General features: G+C 35.3%; 1 protein-coding gene across 1 annotated transcript in view; it reads left to right on the forward strand.

Moving 5' to 3' along the window:
* The window catches only part of LOC137622233 (sodium channel protein para-like), a 118,104-nt gene that overhangs the window by 69,037 nt on the left and 31,567 nt on the right, over positions 1-17,500 (forward strand). Inside the window, 9 exon segments of the mRNA XM_068352727.1 lie at positions 341-394; positions 396-446; positions 448-519; positions 1,228-1,254; positions 1,256-1,391; positions 4,012-4,208; positions 4,728-4,932; positions 11,346-11,456; positions 13,639-13,902. Of these exon segments, the coding sequence (XP_068208828.1) occupies positions 341-394; positions 396-446; positions 448-519; positions 1,228-1,254; positions 1,256-1,391; positions 4,012-4,208; positions 4,728-4,932; positions 11,346-11,456; positions 13,639-13,902 (1,117 nt within the window).

Consider the following 17,500-nt stretch of genomic DNA (forward strand, 5'->3'; position numbering starts at 1 on the left):
AAAAAAAATTGTGAAGCCTGCAATTGTTAGATGATGAAGCTACAAACAGGTGAAGAATTGATCTAAGTATATACCATTAGCATGTTTTGTACATCCAGATCCTTTTATCAGAATCCCTTATCATAAATAAGACTGCAATATCCCCCCCCCCCCCCCTTTGAAATTTGAACATAAATACCACTTGACATAAAATCTAACCATAGTCCTCACAAGCCTGAATGTGATGGTAACTTCATCCTACAAGTCCTTTCAGCTGCCCCATGATTTTTCTGTTTCCCCCCCCCTTCCATTCCTCCCCGCTCTAAGGCACTCTTTCCTTCTTTCCCCCCCTCTCCTGCAGTTCTTCACGGCCACCTTCAGTATCGAGTGCTTCGCCAAGATCATCGCCATGAGCCCCCAAGTACTACCTTCAAGAGGGTTGGAACATCTTCGATTTCATCATCGTGTTTCTTATCACTCCTCGAGCTCGGTTCTAGCCAACGTCCTCTGGGCCTCTCTGTCTTGAGGTCTTTTCGATTGGTGAGTTACCTTCCTGGCTTACACGAAATCGTATGTGAGAAACCCGTAGACTTAAGGCTACGAAATCTTATGTGAGAAACCCGTAGACTTAAGGCTACGAAATCTTATGTGAGAAACCCGTAGACTTAAGGCTAGTGAAGCTCGGTCAGTTTTGTATTTTTTTTTTTTTCAAAATGCCACACAATTTTTAAAAGTACATTTTGGCGTACAGTTTGACTTTTGACATGGCATAGTTGCGGTGCCCCTTAATTAGGTTCTCAGCAAGGGGCTTGTCTGTGTTTTAACGGCAGTGGTTAACCCATAGCCTTACTAAGTTACTAAGAGATATCTGCTTTATATATATATATATATATATATATATAATATATATATATATATATATATATATATAATATATATATATATATATATATAAGATATTTACTTTTGTAAATTATTTTATGGAAGAAAAACTGTTTCTTACAGGAACAACAGCATTCTTAAATTGTTTTTCCTTAAACTTTAGTCCCACCATTACATCTAGAATTTAAAGATATTTTGTTTAATGCAAAAAAGAAAAAAAAATATTTCCTTGATATTTCTTTTAAATTTACATGGAAAATTTTTTTTTACTAAATCATCAATACTTCAATAATTCATTCATACGCTTGTTTCTCCTTGAAAGCTTTTCCGTAGTAAAGCTAATGGTGACTTTTCTTTTCCCCTCAGTTGAGAGTGTTCAAACTGGCTAAATCCTTGGCCCACCCTCAATTTGCTCATCTCCATCATGGGTAAGACAGTCGGTGCCCTGGGTAACTTGACGTTTGTGTTGTGCATCATCATCTTCATTTTTGCCGTCATGGGTATGCAGCTCTTTGGCAAGAACTACACAGGTAAGACATATTAATGTTGTCCTTATAAGTATTGGCTGTTATTTATTATCATTAGTAGTGTTAGTATTATTACTAGCTAAATTATAGCCCTGGTTGAAAAGCAAGATGCTATAAGCCCAAGGGCTCCAACAGGTGAAAATAGTTATTAAAGGTTTTAAGGGTCGCTCGTGAATGGCAGAAGCAAGGGACAGGGCAATGCCCCAGAGACAGACCATATTATCAGGCCCCCAGACCCCCTCTCCATCAAACTAGGAACAGGGGAGGTCCAGGCAATGGCTGTTGATAACTCAGTAGATAGACTTCATCCCTAGCTCAAAAGGATGGTGAGGTTCCAGACACCATTAGAAACTGTCGAACTTGAGCGGGTCTCGAACTCCTGACCAACAGATCCTGTTACCAATAGGTTACCACTTACGTACTTATGTAATATTCCCATAAACAAGGTTACACAATCCATTGGGTATCAACCCATATTTTGATCTTTAGTACAGTTGTCTCTACATAAAAGGGTCGGTTTCCCAGATGTAGCCTCTCCAATGCCTTCAATAAAAGGCATCCCATTTGATCATTCATTTTATTATCGAAGTTCTAAGAAGTATCTTGGGACTGCCAAAATCATATTACTTTGAAATTCATATAAACACATAAGACAATGTGAAACAGAAATCTCTGACGTTAAAATTTGAATGAATCACAACACATCAAGTATTAAGCTACATATAAGTGACCCCGGCTCTTACGAAAGCCAGCAATAAGTGACCCGGCTCTTACGAAAGCCAGCAATAAGTGACCCGGCTCTTACAAAAGCCAGCAATAAGTGACCCCGGCTCTTACGAAAGCCAGCAATAAGTGACCCGGCTCTCTACGAAAGCCCAGCAATAAGTGACCCGGCTTCTTACGAAAGCCAGCAATAAGTGACCCGGCTCTTACGAAAGCCAGCAATAAGTGACCCGGCTCTTTCAAAAGCCAGCAATAAGTGACCCGGCTCTTACAAAAGCCAGCAATAAGTGACCTGGCTCTTACAAAAGCCAGTAATAAGTGGACCCGGCTCTTACAAAAGCCAGCAATAAGTGACCCGGCTCTTACAAAGGCCAGCAATAAGTGACCCCGGCTCGTACAAAGGCCAGCAATAAGTGACCCGGGCTCGTACAAAAGCCAGCAATAAGTGACCCGGCTCGTACAAAGGCCAGCAATAAGTGACCCGGCTCGTACAAAGGCCAGCAATAAGTGACCCGGCTCTTACAAAAGCCAGCAATAAGTGACCCGGCTCTTACAAAAGCCAGCAATAAGTGACCCGCTCTTACAAAAGCCAGCAATAAGTGACCCGGCTCTTACAAGAGCCAGCAATAAGTGACCCGGCTCTGTACAAGAGCCAGCACATAAGTGACCCGGCTCTTACAAGAGCCAGCAATAAGTGACCCCGGCTCTTACAAGAGCCAGCAATAAGTGACCCGGCTCTTACAAGAGCCAGCAATAAGTGACCCGGCTCTTACTAAAAGCCAGCAATAAGTGACCCCGGCTCTTACAAAAGCCAGAAATAAGTGACCCGGCTCTTACAAAAGCCAGCAATAAGTGACCCCGGCTCTTACAAAAGCCAGCAATAAGTGACCCGGCTCTTACAAAAGCCAGCAATAAGTGACCCCGGCTCTTACAGAAGCCAGCAATAAGTGACCCGGCTCTTACCAAAGCCAGCAATAAGTGACCCGGGCTCTTACCAAAGCCAGCAATAAGTGACCCGGCTTTTACAAAAGCCGGCAATAAGTGACCCTGGCTCTTACAAAAGCCAGTAATAAGTGACCCGGCTTTTACACAAGGCCAGCAATAAGTGACCCGGCTCTTACAAAAGCCAGCAATAAGTGACCCGGCTTTTACAAAAGCCAGCTATAAGTGACCCGGCTTTTACAAAAGCCAGCAATAAGTGACCCGGCTTTTACAAAAGCCAGCTATAAGTGACCCGGCTTTTACAAAAGCCAGCAATAAGTGACCCGGCTCTTACGAAAGCCAGCAATAAGTGACCCGGCTCTTACAAAAGCCTGCAAAAGGTATCCATGGCCTTGTAATTTCTCAAGAAATTGTGTAGTATACTTAGCTCCTTCTCAGGACAAAAATCATATCTAAAATAGCGGTCTGGGTGTAAATATGTGAACATTGCTTAATTTCACTCACAGGCTTACCAGATTATATGTTTTTGGCTTTAAAAGAAAAAAAAATTCTAATAGAATTACGAGTTCGACCATTTTGTTCTGAAGATATTTCTGTGGTCTTAAGATTCTGGAAAAAGTTATGTTGCCATTGGAAAGGGCCTATGAACATTTCATGAAATTTTAGCCAAGGAAAATTAAAACCAGGCAATGTAATGAACATGATTTCATAACGTTTCTTTTTCATTTATCCCAAGCAAATGCCGGTTTCTTTAAGATTCATTTTATTCATCCCCCCCCAAAAAAAAAGAATTTATCTTAACTTTTTTCATCTTCCATTTAAAAAAAATTCCTAATTTTCCTAATCTCCCTTTCGATATAACGTCATTCTTCCATTCCTCCCCCCCAAAAAAAAAATTCTTAATTTTCATTTTATCTTCCATTAAAAAAATCCTCCTTTTCTTAATCTCCCATTCCAGATAACGTCAGCCGATTCCCGAAAGTCCCAGACGGCCAACTTCCTCGTTGGAACTTCATCGACTTCTTTCATTCCATCATGATTGTGTTCCGTGTGCTGTGTGGGGAGTGGATCGAGAGTATGTGGGATTGCCTTCTTGTAGGAGATTGGCCATGTATCCCGTTCTTCCTCGCCACTGTTGTCATAGGAAACTTGGTCGTGAGTATCTCTCTCTCTCTCTCTCTCTCTCTCTCTCTCTCTCACCTTCTGTGGATCCTACCACAGAGTTCTCAATTGGTGCAAAGATCACCTCAGTGCAAATATTCCTAATCTAGCTTCAGACTCCACAGGATTCATCACTCTTCTGTCGTTCATAGAGAACACTCTCTCTCTCTCACTCTCTCTCTCTCTCTCTCTCTCTCTCTCTCTCTCTCTCTCTCTCTCTCTCTCTCTCTCTCTCTCTCTCTCTCTCACCTTACGTGGATCCTACCACAGAGTTCTCAATTGGTGCAAAGATCACCTCAGTGCAAATATTTATAATCTAGCTTCAGACTCCACAGGATTCATCACTCTTCTATCGTTCTTAAAGAATACTTCAAGCCTAAATAATAACTATTTATTTGAAAAAGGATAATGTAAGAGTATAAGAGTAGCGAGAGTTACAAGAATATGTTATAAAGATCTAACATCTTTCTCTCACTCTCTCTCTCTCCATCTTTCCGTCGTCTGGAACCCCAGGTGTTGAATCTGTTCTTAGCTTTGCTTTTGAGCAGTTTCGGCGCTTCGAACCTGTCCGCTCCGGCCAGCGACGGCGAAACGAACAAGCTGACTGAAGCCTTCGACCGTATCGCCCGCTTCAAAGCCTGGATCAAACGTTCCTTCTTCAACCTACTGAAGCTTGTACGAGCTAAGCTTACCAATCAGATCAGTGATCAGACGCCAGGTGAGTTTCAGATTCAAGCTTACACTCACACACGCTGCTAAGAGTCACTCGACTCGTCTTATATCTTACACCTACGCCACTCTCTCCCCCCTCCTCCTCCCACCATCACTTAAACCCCCCCAAAGAGATTGAATTGACTCACACCTTTGGCCCCCCCCCCCCCCACCTCCAAATTCACCCATTTTTATACAGAGATGTAACTGGGCAGTACGGAATTTGATTTGCTTAGCGTTAATGACTCTTATCAACCAAAGCTTTAGCAACAATGTCCTTATGATAATTAATCTTCCTTATGATATTAAATTGTCTTATTATGTAAAACTTAATGCTAAAACGACAATATAAGAATTAGCATCGACTGTTAATTCATAGCAGTTATTTAAAGCAATCTATATTGAACACCTCGAATATCTTATCTATAATATCTAGAATTAATTTTCTAATTCATAGCAGTTATTAAAAGCAATCTATCGAATATCTTATCTATAATATGTAGAATTAATTTTCAGATATCCCTTGATCATCACTAACTATCGCCGTAAGATATTTCCGTATATGCCCCGTTTCCTCTCAATAGATTTGACAATTACTGCACATTTTTTTTTCCCATCCCAACACTGAATACAGTACTTTACATACTGTAGTGGTAGTCGGTTGAAATGCTCGTTACTGTATCTCTGAAACCTGTTGTAAAAGAACAACAGCGTTGGCTGTGAGACGCCTAACAGCTATACGTCGTAGCAGGCTGGGATTAAATTTTTAAGGAAATTACAGGCTGGGATTAAATTTTTAAGGAAATTACAGGCTGGGATTAAATTTTTAAGGAAATTACAGGCTGGGATTAAATTTTTAAGGAAATTACAGGCTGGGATTAGATTTTTAAGGAAATTACAGGCTGGGATTAAATTTTTAAGGAAATTACAGGCTGGGATTAAATTTTTAAGGAAATTACAGGCTGGGATTAAATTTTTAAGGAAATTACAGGCTGGGATTAAATTCTTAAGGAAATTACAGGCTGGGATTAAATTCTTAAGGAAATTACAGGCTGGGATTAAATTTTTAAGGAAATTACAGGCTGGGATTAAATTTTTAAGGAAATTACAGGCTGGGATTAAATTTTTAAGGAAATCACAGGCTGGGATTAAATTTTTAAGGAAATTGCCTTAGCCTGAGGTCATTTTCATGGTTTCAAGGTATTTTTTAAAGGTAATTTCGGTTTTACTAGCTTCAAATTTAAGGAAATTGGAAAAGTTTTAAGGTAATCTAAGGTTATAAAAAAAAGCAGCATTTTAAGGTAATGGCCACATGATCAAGTTTAAACCTTGGTTTAGCAAAAGATAAATTTTAAGCAACGTTGCCTGTAAAACCAATTCACTGGGCTTGTAAACATTTGATGATTTTTTTTTTATTAAATTTACAAAGTGCTGTATAAAATAATGTTATTTGCTCAACAGCATCTTTGAAAAGGAATAGAAATGCTTTTCATTAAGTGTTTACAAGCTAAGCTGACTTTGTTTCACAGGTCGCGTTGATATAAAGCATCTCTTTTGCTAAGCACACCGTTGCCTGATACAGTTTTACAGCTGTCAGAGTTTTTTTTTTTAAATTGAAAATAAACAAATGCCAGCATTTCAAAAGCAGACTTCACCACGATGCTCAAAGCTGTAGTTAATTCGGCTATTTTTTGGTCTCCTATTTATGACATAGCCATTCAGGTGTCTTTGCCTAAGGGGACAATCATTGACATCTGCTGTTTTTAGTGTTTACTTGTAGAGTTTCGAGCAGACCCTGTTTTTATTGATTAATTTGATATCGTTCAACGTTCCCTAAATGTGTGTGTGTATATATATATATATATATATATATATATATATATATATATATATATATATATATATATATATATATATATATATATATATATATACATATATATATATATATATATATATATATATATATATATATATATATATATATATATATATATACATATATATAATATATATACATATATATATATATATATATATATATATATATATATATATATATATATTATATATATACATTATATAATATATATATATATATATATATATATATATATATATATATATATATATATACATACAGTAAAACCTTCATGCCGGGATGTAATGAATTTGTCCGTATGATTTTGTGATCCTAGTTACCGCACATCACATACCTTCAACAATGCCATTTATTATGGTACATAGGACCGCTTTTTTACAAAAAAAAAAAAAAATAAAGTAAAGCTCTAACTACAGATAAATACTTATGGTTTCTCATAATAAACACTAGGGAAATTTAATCGTACATGAACACACCTAATTTTCCCCAAAATTTATGAAATGATGAAATAAAACTCTTGAGAATTGCATCCACAAATATATATATGTATATGTATATGTGTATATATATATATATATATATATATATATATATATATATATATATATATATATATATATATATATATATATTATATATATAGAGAGAGATAGATATATATATATATATATATATATATATATATATATATATATATATTTATATATATATATATGTATACTGTATATATATATATAGATATAATATATATATATATATATATATATATATATATATATATATATATATATATAGATAGATAGATAGATAGATATATATATATATATATATATATATATATATATATATATATTTATATGTATACCGTATATATATATATATATATATATATATATATATATATATATATATATATATATATATATATATATATATATATATATATGTATACCGTATATATATATATATATATATATATATATATATATATATATATATATATATATATCCACACTTACACACACACACACAACAACAACAACTAATGCAGCCGTTTCCACCCCACTGCAGGACAAGGGCCTCAGACTTGTCTTAGTCATGTCTGGGGTTTGGTCATTTTCACATACACACCATACATATAAGCAACTATATTGCGTTTTAAACCGATATAGTATATTGTATGACTCCTTTCCTAAAACAAGTCTTGTTTGTACATATGTGTCAAAATGTACACACTTCCTTAGCTGACCAACCACACTGAAATTTTACACAGTAAATTAACCCTTTTACCACCATGGACGTACCGGTACGTCCTTGCAAAAAAATGCTACAAAAATTAGTTTTTCATATTTTTTGATAATTTTTTGAGAAAATTCAGGCATTTTCCAAGAGAATGAGACCAACCTGACCTCTCTATGACAAAAATTAAGGCTGTTAGAGCAATTTAAATAAAATATACTGCAAAATGTGCTTGGATAAAAAATAACCCCCTGGGGGTTAAGGGTGGGAAATTTCCAAATACCCCGGGGGTAAAAGGGTTAATAAGACACTACTCAGATTTTTCACTACACGGAATTTGTCATTTGATTTTAACCTTTTATGGAAATTGTTTTAAAGTTTTGGTGGTTAATTTTAGTTGGAACTTTAGAAGAAATATATTTGCTGCATTTTTTAATTGTTTGAAAAAGCCAATTTATTGATATATATTTTTTTCTTAAATCTGAGAATCAAGTCCAGAAAATTTAGTGACAAAATTCATGGCATCACTTACAGAAGATTTTTAAGGAATTTTGTATATTTTTTAAGGAATTTTGTATATTTTTTAAGGAATTTTGTATATTTTTAAGGAATTTTGTATATTTTTAAGGAATTTTGTATATTTTTTAAAACTATGATAATTGCACATGCATGTTTTTTTTGTAATTATATCACATCTTTTTATGATATTGTATTAAATATTAAACTAATTTTCATATAGAAATTAGTGAATTGTATTGTGATAATTGTTCTCAAAAGATCTCCAATCTTGGGGTATCTCAAAAAAAAAAAAAAAATTTAGTTAGGAAAATGAAACGTAGATTTCGAAAGCTGATAGCTTTTCGGGGTGATAGGAATAAGAAATTAATATATCTAAATGACAGTATTAATACACAAAAAGTTTTCATATACCATTATGCATTAAGATGAATAAAAAGTGCCTATTATCCACGTCTCAGTCAGCTCTGAAAAATTAAACTAATAATCTGTTAACACAGTACTTTATTTTTTTTAGGATTATATTTGGCTAGAAATCACTATAACTCAGTTTTTTTTAACGAGGCGCATTTGCACCGACTCACAAGGGGGCCCTTTTAGCTCGGAAAAGTTTCCTGCTAGCTGATTGGTTGGACAAGATAATTCTAACCAATCAGCTAGTAGGAAACATTTCCCCCTTTAGCTCGGAAAAGTTGTCTTGCTAGTTGATTGGTTGGACAAGATAATTCTAACCAATCAGCTAGTAGGAAACATTTCCCCCTTTAGCTCGGAAAAGTTTTCTTGCTAGTTGATTGGTTGGACAAGATAATTAACCAATCAGCTAGTAGGAAACATTTCCCCCTTTAGCTCGGAAAAGTTTTCTTGCTAGTTGATTGGTTGGACAAGATAATTCTAACCAATCAGCTAGTAGGTAACATTTCCCCCTTTACTCGGAAAAGTTTTCTTGCTAGTTGATTGGTTGGACAAGATAATTAACCAATCAGCTAGTAGGAAACATTTCCCCCTTTAGCTCGGAAAAGTTTTCTTGCTAGTTGATTGGTTGGACAAGATAATTCTAACCAATCAGCTAGTAGGTAACATTTCCCCCTTTACTCGGAAAAGTTTTCTTGCTAGTTGATTGGTTGGACAAGATAATTAACCAATCAGCTAGTAGGAAACATTTCCCCCTTTAGCTCGGAAAAGTTTTCTTGCTAGTTGATTGGTTGGACAAGATAATTCTAACCAATCAGCTAGTAGGTAACATTTCCCCCTTTACTCGGAAAAGTTTTCTTGCTAGTTGATTGGTTGGACAAGATAATTAACCAATCAGCTAGTAGGAAACATTTCCCCCTTTAGCTCGGAAAAGTTTTCTTGCTAGTTGATTGGTTGGACAAGATAATTCTAACCAATCAGCTAGTAGGTAACATTTCCCCCTTTACTCGGAAAAGTTTTCTTGCTAGTTGATTGGTTGGACAAGATAATTCTAATCAATCAGCTAGTAGGAAACATTTCCCCCTTTAGCTCGGAAAAGTTTTCTTGCTAGTTGATTGGTTGGACAAGATAATTCTAACCAATCAGCTAGTAGGAAACATTTCCCCCTTTAGCTCGGAAAAGTTTTCTTGCTAGTTGATTGGTTGGACAAGATAATTCTAACCAATCAGCTAGTAGGAAACATTTCCCCCTTTAGCTCGGAAAAGTTTTCTTGCTTGTTGATTGGTTGGACAAGATAATTCTAATCAATCAGCTAGTAGGAAACTTTTCCGAGCTAAAAGGGCACCCCTTCGAGTCAGTACATATGCACCTCGTGAAAAAAGAATTTTTTGTATAGTATTAGTGTGGGGAATAGGTTAAAACAATAAATAAAAGGAGACTTGTTTATTTAGATAGTTAGACTGGAAATGTTCTACCCTGATTTCATGCCAGTGCAGCGCTTGGATACAAACCACGCCCACTATGAGCTAGGTTGCCACATGTTCAGATTTCAAGACAGGTTTATTGTCAGTACTAACGATAGGAGATGAAATACTTCTATAAATAACACGATGCAACCACTATACTCAATTTTTTTCAATGAGACGCATATGCACTGACTCGCAGTGGTGCCCCTTTTTAGCTCGGAAAAATTCCCTGCTATCTGATTGGTTAGAATGATCTTGTCCAACCAATCAGCGAGCGGGAAACTTTTCCGAGCTAAAAGGGCAAGTTTCCTGGTCGCTGATTGGTTAGAATTATCTTGTCCAACCAATCAGCGAGCGGGAAACTTTTCCGAGCTAAAAGGGGCACCCCCTGCGAGTTGGTGCAAATCTGCCTCACTAAAAAGAATTGACTAGCGTAACATAGCATAACATAACACAAACTTTTAGGCACACCATTCTTCCTTGTGATAACTTCCAGTACACACACACAGAGGCACACTGTAAACACGAGAATATAAGATCAGCCAAAATACAGTGCTAGGCAGGGACACATGATATCAGGATTAGGACCAGAACAGGACATAGACATAATTAGTGAGTCAGTGAGCGGGAAACTTTTCCGAGCTAAAAGGGGCACCCCCTGCGAGTTTGTGCAAATCTGCCTCACTAAAAAAGAATTGACTAGCATAACATAAACAGAAAACTTTTAGGCACACCATTCTTCCTTGTGATAACTTACAGTACACACACACAGAGGCACAACTGTAAACACGAGACTATAAGATCAGCCAAAATACAGTGCTAGGCAGGGACACATGATATCAGGATTAGGACCAGAACAGGACATAGACATAATTAGTGAGTCAGTGTTGATGCGACGACTTACAGACTCGCGTGATGTGGATGCAGACGACATACTCATGGACCGTCAGGGCATGAAGAAACTCTCGAAGGACCACACGCAAGTTGATATCCCCATGGACGGTCTGGACTTGCCAGGTGAGTTACCCCTTCTAAAATGGCCGTTTTCTCTTTCTATTTTTTTTCCCAGGTCCCTCTTTTTCCCTTTTTTTCAGCTTGCCTCTCCCTCTATCTTAATTTATACATCAATTAGATTTTTTTTTTTTTTTTAGGACCCCCATCACAGGGCTCTTTTTTATTTATTTTCTTCAGGTCCCCCACCCTTTTTCAAACTTGCCTCTCCCTCTATCTTAATTTATAAATCAATTAGATTTTTTAAATTTTTTTTTTTTTTGCAAATATCACACTCAATTTATGTTTTGGTACGTCCCCCACCCTTTTGTTTAACTTGCCTTTCAATTTATTCATCAATTAAATTTTTTTTTTTTTTCAATTTGACGGTCGAAAATTTATAAAAAACGGACAGTAGCATAGCTTTTGAAACCTTTTTAAAATAGCTTTATAAATATAAAATTATATGTATTGAAGATAAGAAAAGATGATTTAATGAACATATAAGAATACCCCATTATCCTGCAAACTTACATAGAATGTTTCTTTTGAGAATCCATAAAGACTTCATGTTGAATTATTATTATTATTATTATTATTATTATTATTATTATTATTATTATTATTATTATTATTATTTGCTTAGCTACAATCCTAGTTGGAAAAGCAGGATGCAAAAAGCCCAGTGCCCCCAACAAGAGAAATAGCCCAGTGAGGAAAGGAAACAAGGAAATATGAAATATTCTAAGAACAGTAACATTGAAATAAACATTTCCCATATAAACTATGAACACTTTAACAAAACAAGAGGAAGAGAAATTAGATAGATAAAGCGTGAGTTGTATTCTAGCCTTTGTAAATCTCAAAGGACTTTTGAGTCAGAAGTTTCATTCAATTCTTTACGCAAACATTCATGGTAGTTTTCACCTTGTCTCGTGGAAAGTGCAACTTTTCCTTACATTTACCATGCCAGTTAGAAATTTGAATTTAACAAGGGAAATAGTTCATGGAAAGTTTTTGAAAATAAGAAATATACTTTGAAAAAAAAAAAAAAAAAGTCGTCCTCAATTCCTATTTCTAAGAAATATTTTACATTTTCTCTGCTGATCTAAATAATTTTTTTTTTTTTTTTTTTTTTTTTTTTAAATATGGAGGTATATTTTTTTTTATTAATTTTGATGTACCTTAAATTAGATATCTGTCTTGCATAAACTTTTTTTTTCTTCTATTTTGATTGTATTTCACCTTTTTCACTTTCATTTCCCTCATCTTGTCCTATTCTTATTCGTGCTTCTTTTGAAATTCAAAATTTCAAACTTTCAACGAATGTTTTTTCTTATTTTGAATAGGAAGACGTAAGTCTCTTTTATAGTTTATTTATGAAAAAAATATATTTCGATATTGCTACTGTTCTTAAAATATATAATTTTAATTGCCAATTGCTTCTTTTGCCGTTTATTTATTTATTTATATCCTTACCTCACTGGGCTATTTCGGAGATAGTAATAATAATAATAACCTTTTGATAATCTATTGATATAAAGTGGTTTTGGAACCCTATATTGATAGCTGATGGACCACGTAATGATAATAATAATGATAATGATAGTAATAATAATAATAATAATAATAATAATAATAATAATAATAATAATAATAACCATTTTTGATAACCCAGTGATATGCAGTGGTTTGGGAGCTTTATATTGATAGATGATGGACCACGTAATAATAATGATAATAATAATAATAATAATAATAATAATAATAATAATAATAATAATAATAATAATAATAATAATAATAATAATAATAATAACCATTTTGATAACCCAGTGATATGCAGTGGTTTGGGAGCTTTATATTGATAGATGATGGACCACGTAATAATAATAATAATAATAATAATAATAATAATAATAATAATAACCATTTTGATAACCCAGTGATATGCAGTGTTTTGGGAGCTTTATATTGATAGATGATGGACCACGTAATAATAATAATAATAATAATAATAATAATAACCATTTTGATAACCCAGTGATATGCAGTGGTTTGGGAGCTTTATATTGATAGATGATGGACCACGTAATAATAATAATAATAATATTAATAATTATAATGATGATAATAACGTATGTATTAGATAAAGCAACACTTCCAAATTAACCATTCTTCTTCTTTCTCTTTTCTCCCGGAACCGCAGACGGCAAGATAAAAAACAACGCCATGATGAACAACAGCAAACACATAGTCAACTCGATCCCGAAGGACAACGGGGACATCATTGAGAACGACTACAGCAACAAGCAGGTCGTGCGACTGGACGAGGATGACATCAGTAACAACTCCCTGGGGTCCCACAAGAACCGGAAGCTGAAGAGTGACAGCGGCAGCCACAAGGGATCTTCCGAATCCCTGGACGACGGCGAGGAGAAGAAAGATGCCAGTAAGGAGGACCTGGAGGATGGTATGCTACTTGATGGTACACTCACTCGCACTCAGCTCTCGTTCGTTCTTAGGATTAAGTCTTTTTTTTTTCGATCGTATAAGGGTCATCCTCCTTCCGCCACGTCGGGAGGCTTCTGGATATTGAAGGCCTTTTTTTTCGTTGGGGGCTTCTGTTTTCCACAAGCTCCCGGCAGACCAGTCAGTCTCACACAAACCCTGGTGTTTTTCCCCCCAAGCGTGACGTCCTACACAAAGCGAGATATCCTTTGCTTCCTTATTTACTTCATCCTTAAGGAATTCTTGCATTGTTACTAAGGTTCTGACGCAATTTTTTTTTGACTTATTTACATCATATTTAAACAAAATACAATGAATTCTATAAGAAATATTGTAATTCACTGGCCACACTAGCTTGTGCTATATAGCAGCCATTTTTTAATAATTTATTGCTACCCAAAATGATATGTACATAATTGTCAGCCATCAAGAGAAAAATTGAGGTTAGTTTTCTCTCAGAGAAATCAAAATCTTTGCCAAGGTTTTCTGAAATTGGCTGGCACTGAAGGATGCCCTAGATACCAAAGATTGTATAATGGTGGAAGTGCATTGATATTATCTTTCTGCGTTTTTATTTATTTTGATTTTTCTTGCTCTCCTGCCGTGCTTCTCATTCTGCATCAAAGAGGGGACAGTTTTTTTTGCTAAGTTATTTGTTCAGTCCGAATAAAACTGCTGCCCCCTCTCGAACATTTTAACTTTCCCCTATGTTTTGAAAACTGAATATGGTTTCGATAGCGTTTTCCATTAATTGATGAAGCATAATCATTTTAGGAACCCCTAATCTTGTCTACATTTATAGTAAATATATAGAGCCATTTCCCTTAACAGGGTATGCTTCCAGAGAAGAATGCCTAAAGTTAGTTCCACATTCATTCTTCACCTGCTAAGTAGTAGATGAACCACTTGTTCAATTGAAACGTTTACACCATTGTATGGCTCATCCCTTTGTGCAGTAGGTTCATCACTGCTCAACAAACATCCCCCCCCTTCACCAGAAACCTAGCACCATTCACCCTAATCATGCACAGACACACACAAACACCTTTGCTTTCTGGCTATCAAGACCCTTTCCTTCCACTATTTCTTGCACACATCTCGTAATTCTGAATTATACACTCTTTTCACCAGCCCACTTTCCTCCATTCTTTCCACACGACTGGACCGCCACAAAATACTGTGGTCCATGCTTTCGTTAATACTAACCTTTTTGAACTACGCTCTCTTTTCACCGACCGATTTCCCCCCATTCTTTCCACATGATCAGACCGCCACAAAATACTTTGGTCCATGCTTTCGTTAATGCTAACCTTTTTGAATTACACTCTCTTTTCACCGACCCATTTTCCCCCATTCTTTCCACATGACCAGACCACCACAAACTATTGTGGTCCATACTTTCATTATTACTAACTGATTTGAATTATACTATCTTTTCACCGACCCATTTTCCCCCATTCTTTCCACATGACCAGACCACCACAAAATACTGTGGTCCATACTTTAGTTATTACAAACCGTTTTGAATTATACTCTCTTTTCACCGACCCATTTTCCTCCATTCTTTCCACATGATCAGACCACCACAAAATACTGTAGTCCATCCTTTCGTCAATGTTAACCGTTTTGAATTATACTCTTTTCACCGACCCATTTTCCTCCATTCTTTCCACATGATCAGACCACCACAAAATACTGTGGTCCATGCTTTCGTTAATACTAACCATTTTTAATTACACTCTTTTGACCAACCCATTTTCCTCCATTCTTTCCACATGATCAGACCACCACAAAATACTGTGGTCCATCCTTTCGTCAATGTTAACCTTTTTGTTACTTCTGCTCAACTCTTACCTCAACTTTCTTCACCCAATCAATTTCTCTTAGACCACATACACTACACAAACCGTTCATCTTGATAAACATATTTTCTTTCTTTCTAATTCAACATCCATATTTCAATTCATGGAGGAAGGTTGGTTCAACAATTCTTTCACGTATTCCCACCTTGACTTCTACCAAAATCTCATGTCTCTTACAAGTCTTATGCAAGTATCCACTTTCCTTCCTTTCTATATTATTCTGTAACTCACCTCTTTTTTCATCTTGCTATTATCCATCATATTTGAGAATAATATGCGTTTATTCCTCTTATCATACTTGCCAAAATAATTCATTATTTCATCTTTTTTCACTTGTTCTCATTATGTAACTCTTTATCACTTTTAACTCTCGAGTTTCTCTTTTTATATCCGCTCTCAATTTCTCAACAGCGTCTGCTGTTCCTCTTTACTATCCTCAATCAGCAGCAACAGGCATTTCATATGCCATTCATAACTCTTTTTTTCTTATTCCACATCATTTGTTTTAATTTTTCCAACATCTCACATCACAGAATCGCTAGAGGATGAACACTCATATAAACAATAAACCATTATTTCAGATCCAATTTCATATTAAACTCCTCTGTTTCTTTATTATATACGTACACAATTTATATTTCAACCGGGCTCCACAAGGCACTAGAAGAGTTGGTAGACCCTGGCCTATATGGCTGAGGACTATGAAGAGTGCAGTAGGAGATGATGAGTGGAGAAATGTTGATTTAAAAGCTCATGATATAGTGACGACTGGCGAAATCTAACCGAGACCCATGCGTCAATAGGTGTAGGAGGTGATGATGATGATGATGATATATATATATATATATATATGTGTGTGTGTGTGTGTGTGTGTGTGTGTGTGTGTGTGTGTGTGTGTGTGTGTGTGTGTGTGTGTGTGTGTGTGTATTACATGTAAATTTAGATTTATCTACCCGGAAGTACTGATAACTTAAATCCTTTTTCAGTGTCATCAATTTGAATCTTTTGTCCACGGTTCTTGATATGATTATTCGTGATTTGCAGCATTATCTTTAAATTAACTAAAATCTGTAATTGAAGTCGTCTAATTAAGCAACAGTCATATAGAGTTTTTGGTTCAATATTTTTAAAAGACTCATTACCATATTCCTTTACCCGGAGGATATTTTTATTATTCTCTCAAAGTCACTTATCGTTAGGGTCATTTACGTGAAATAACAGGTAATTCAAAAGTATATATTTAAAACCTGTTATTTTCTTGAAATTACTGAAAATTTATACCATTTAGTATTTGTTTTTGATGTTGTTAATAGTTTATATATGACATGTCTGTTTTGACGTTGTTACTTATTTTAGAATGTTTTATTGTTAATTTGTTCTCTTCATTTATTTATTTCCTTATTTCCTTTCCTCACTGGGCTATTTTTCCCTGTTGGAGCCCCTGGGCTTATAGCATCTTGCTTTTCCAACTAGGGTTGTAGCTTGGATTGTAATAATAATAATAATAATAATAATTTAAAAGTTTTAGTCTTTGAATGAAAATGAATGGAATGTTAAATCCCACATTAAATTTCTTGCGTTTAATTAAGGAAGTTTTAAGTAAATTAAAGGAAACAAATATTCCATTTTGATTAACCGCCCTTCCTCCCCCCCCCCCCTCCTTTTCTTTGGTCATTCTCAAATCTTGGGAGTTTTTCA

Source organism: Palaemon carinicauda, chromosome 29, assembly GCF_036898095.1.
Source record: "Palaemon carinicauda isolate YSFRI2023 chromosome 29, ASM3689809v2, whole genome shotgun sequence".
Taxonomy (NCBI): domain Eukaryota; kingdom Metazoa; phylum Arthropoda; class Malacostraca; order Decapoda; family Palaemonidae; genus Palaemon; species Palaemon carinicauda.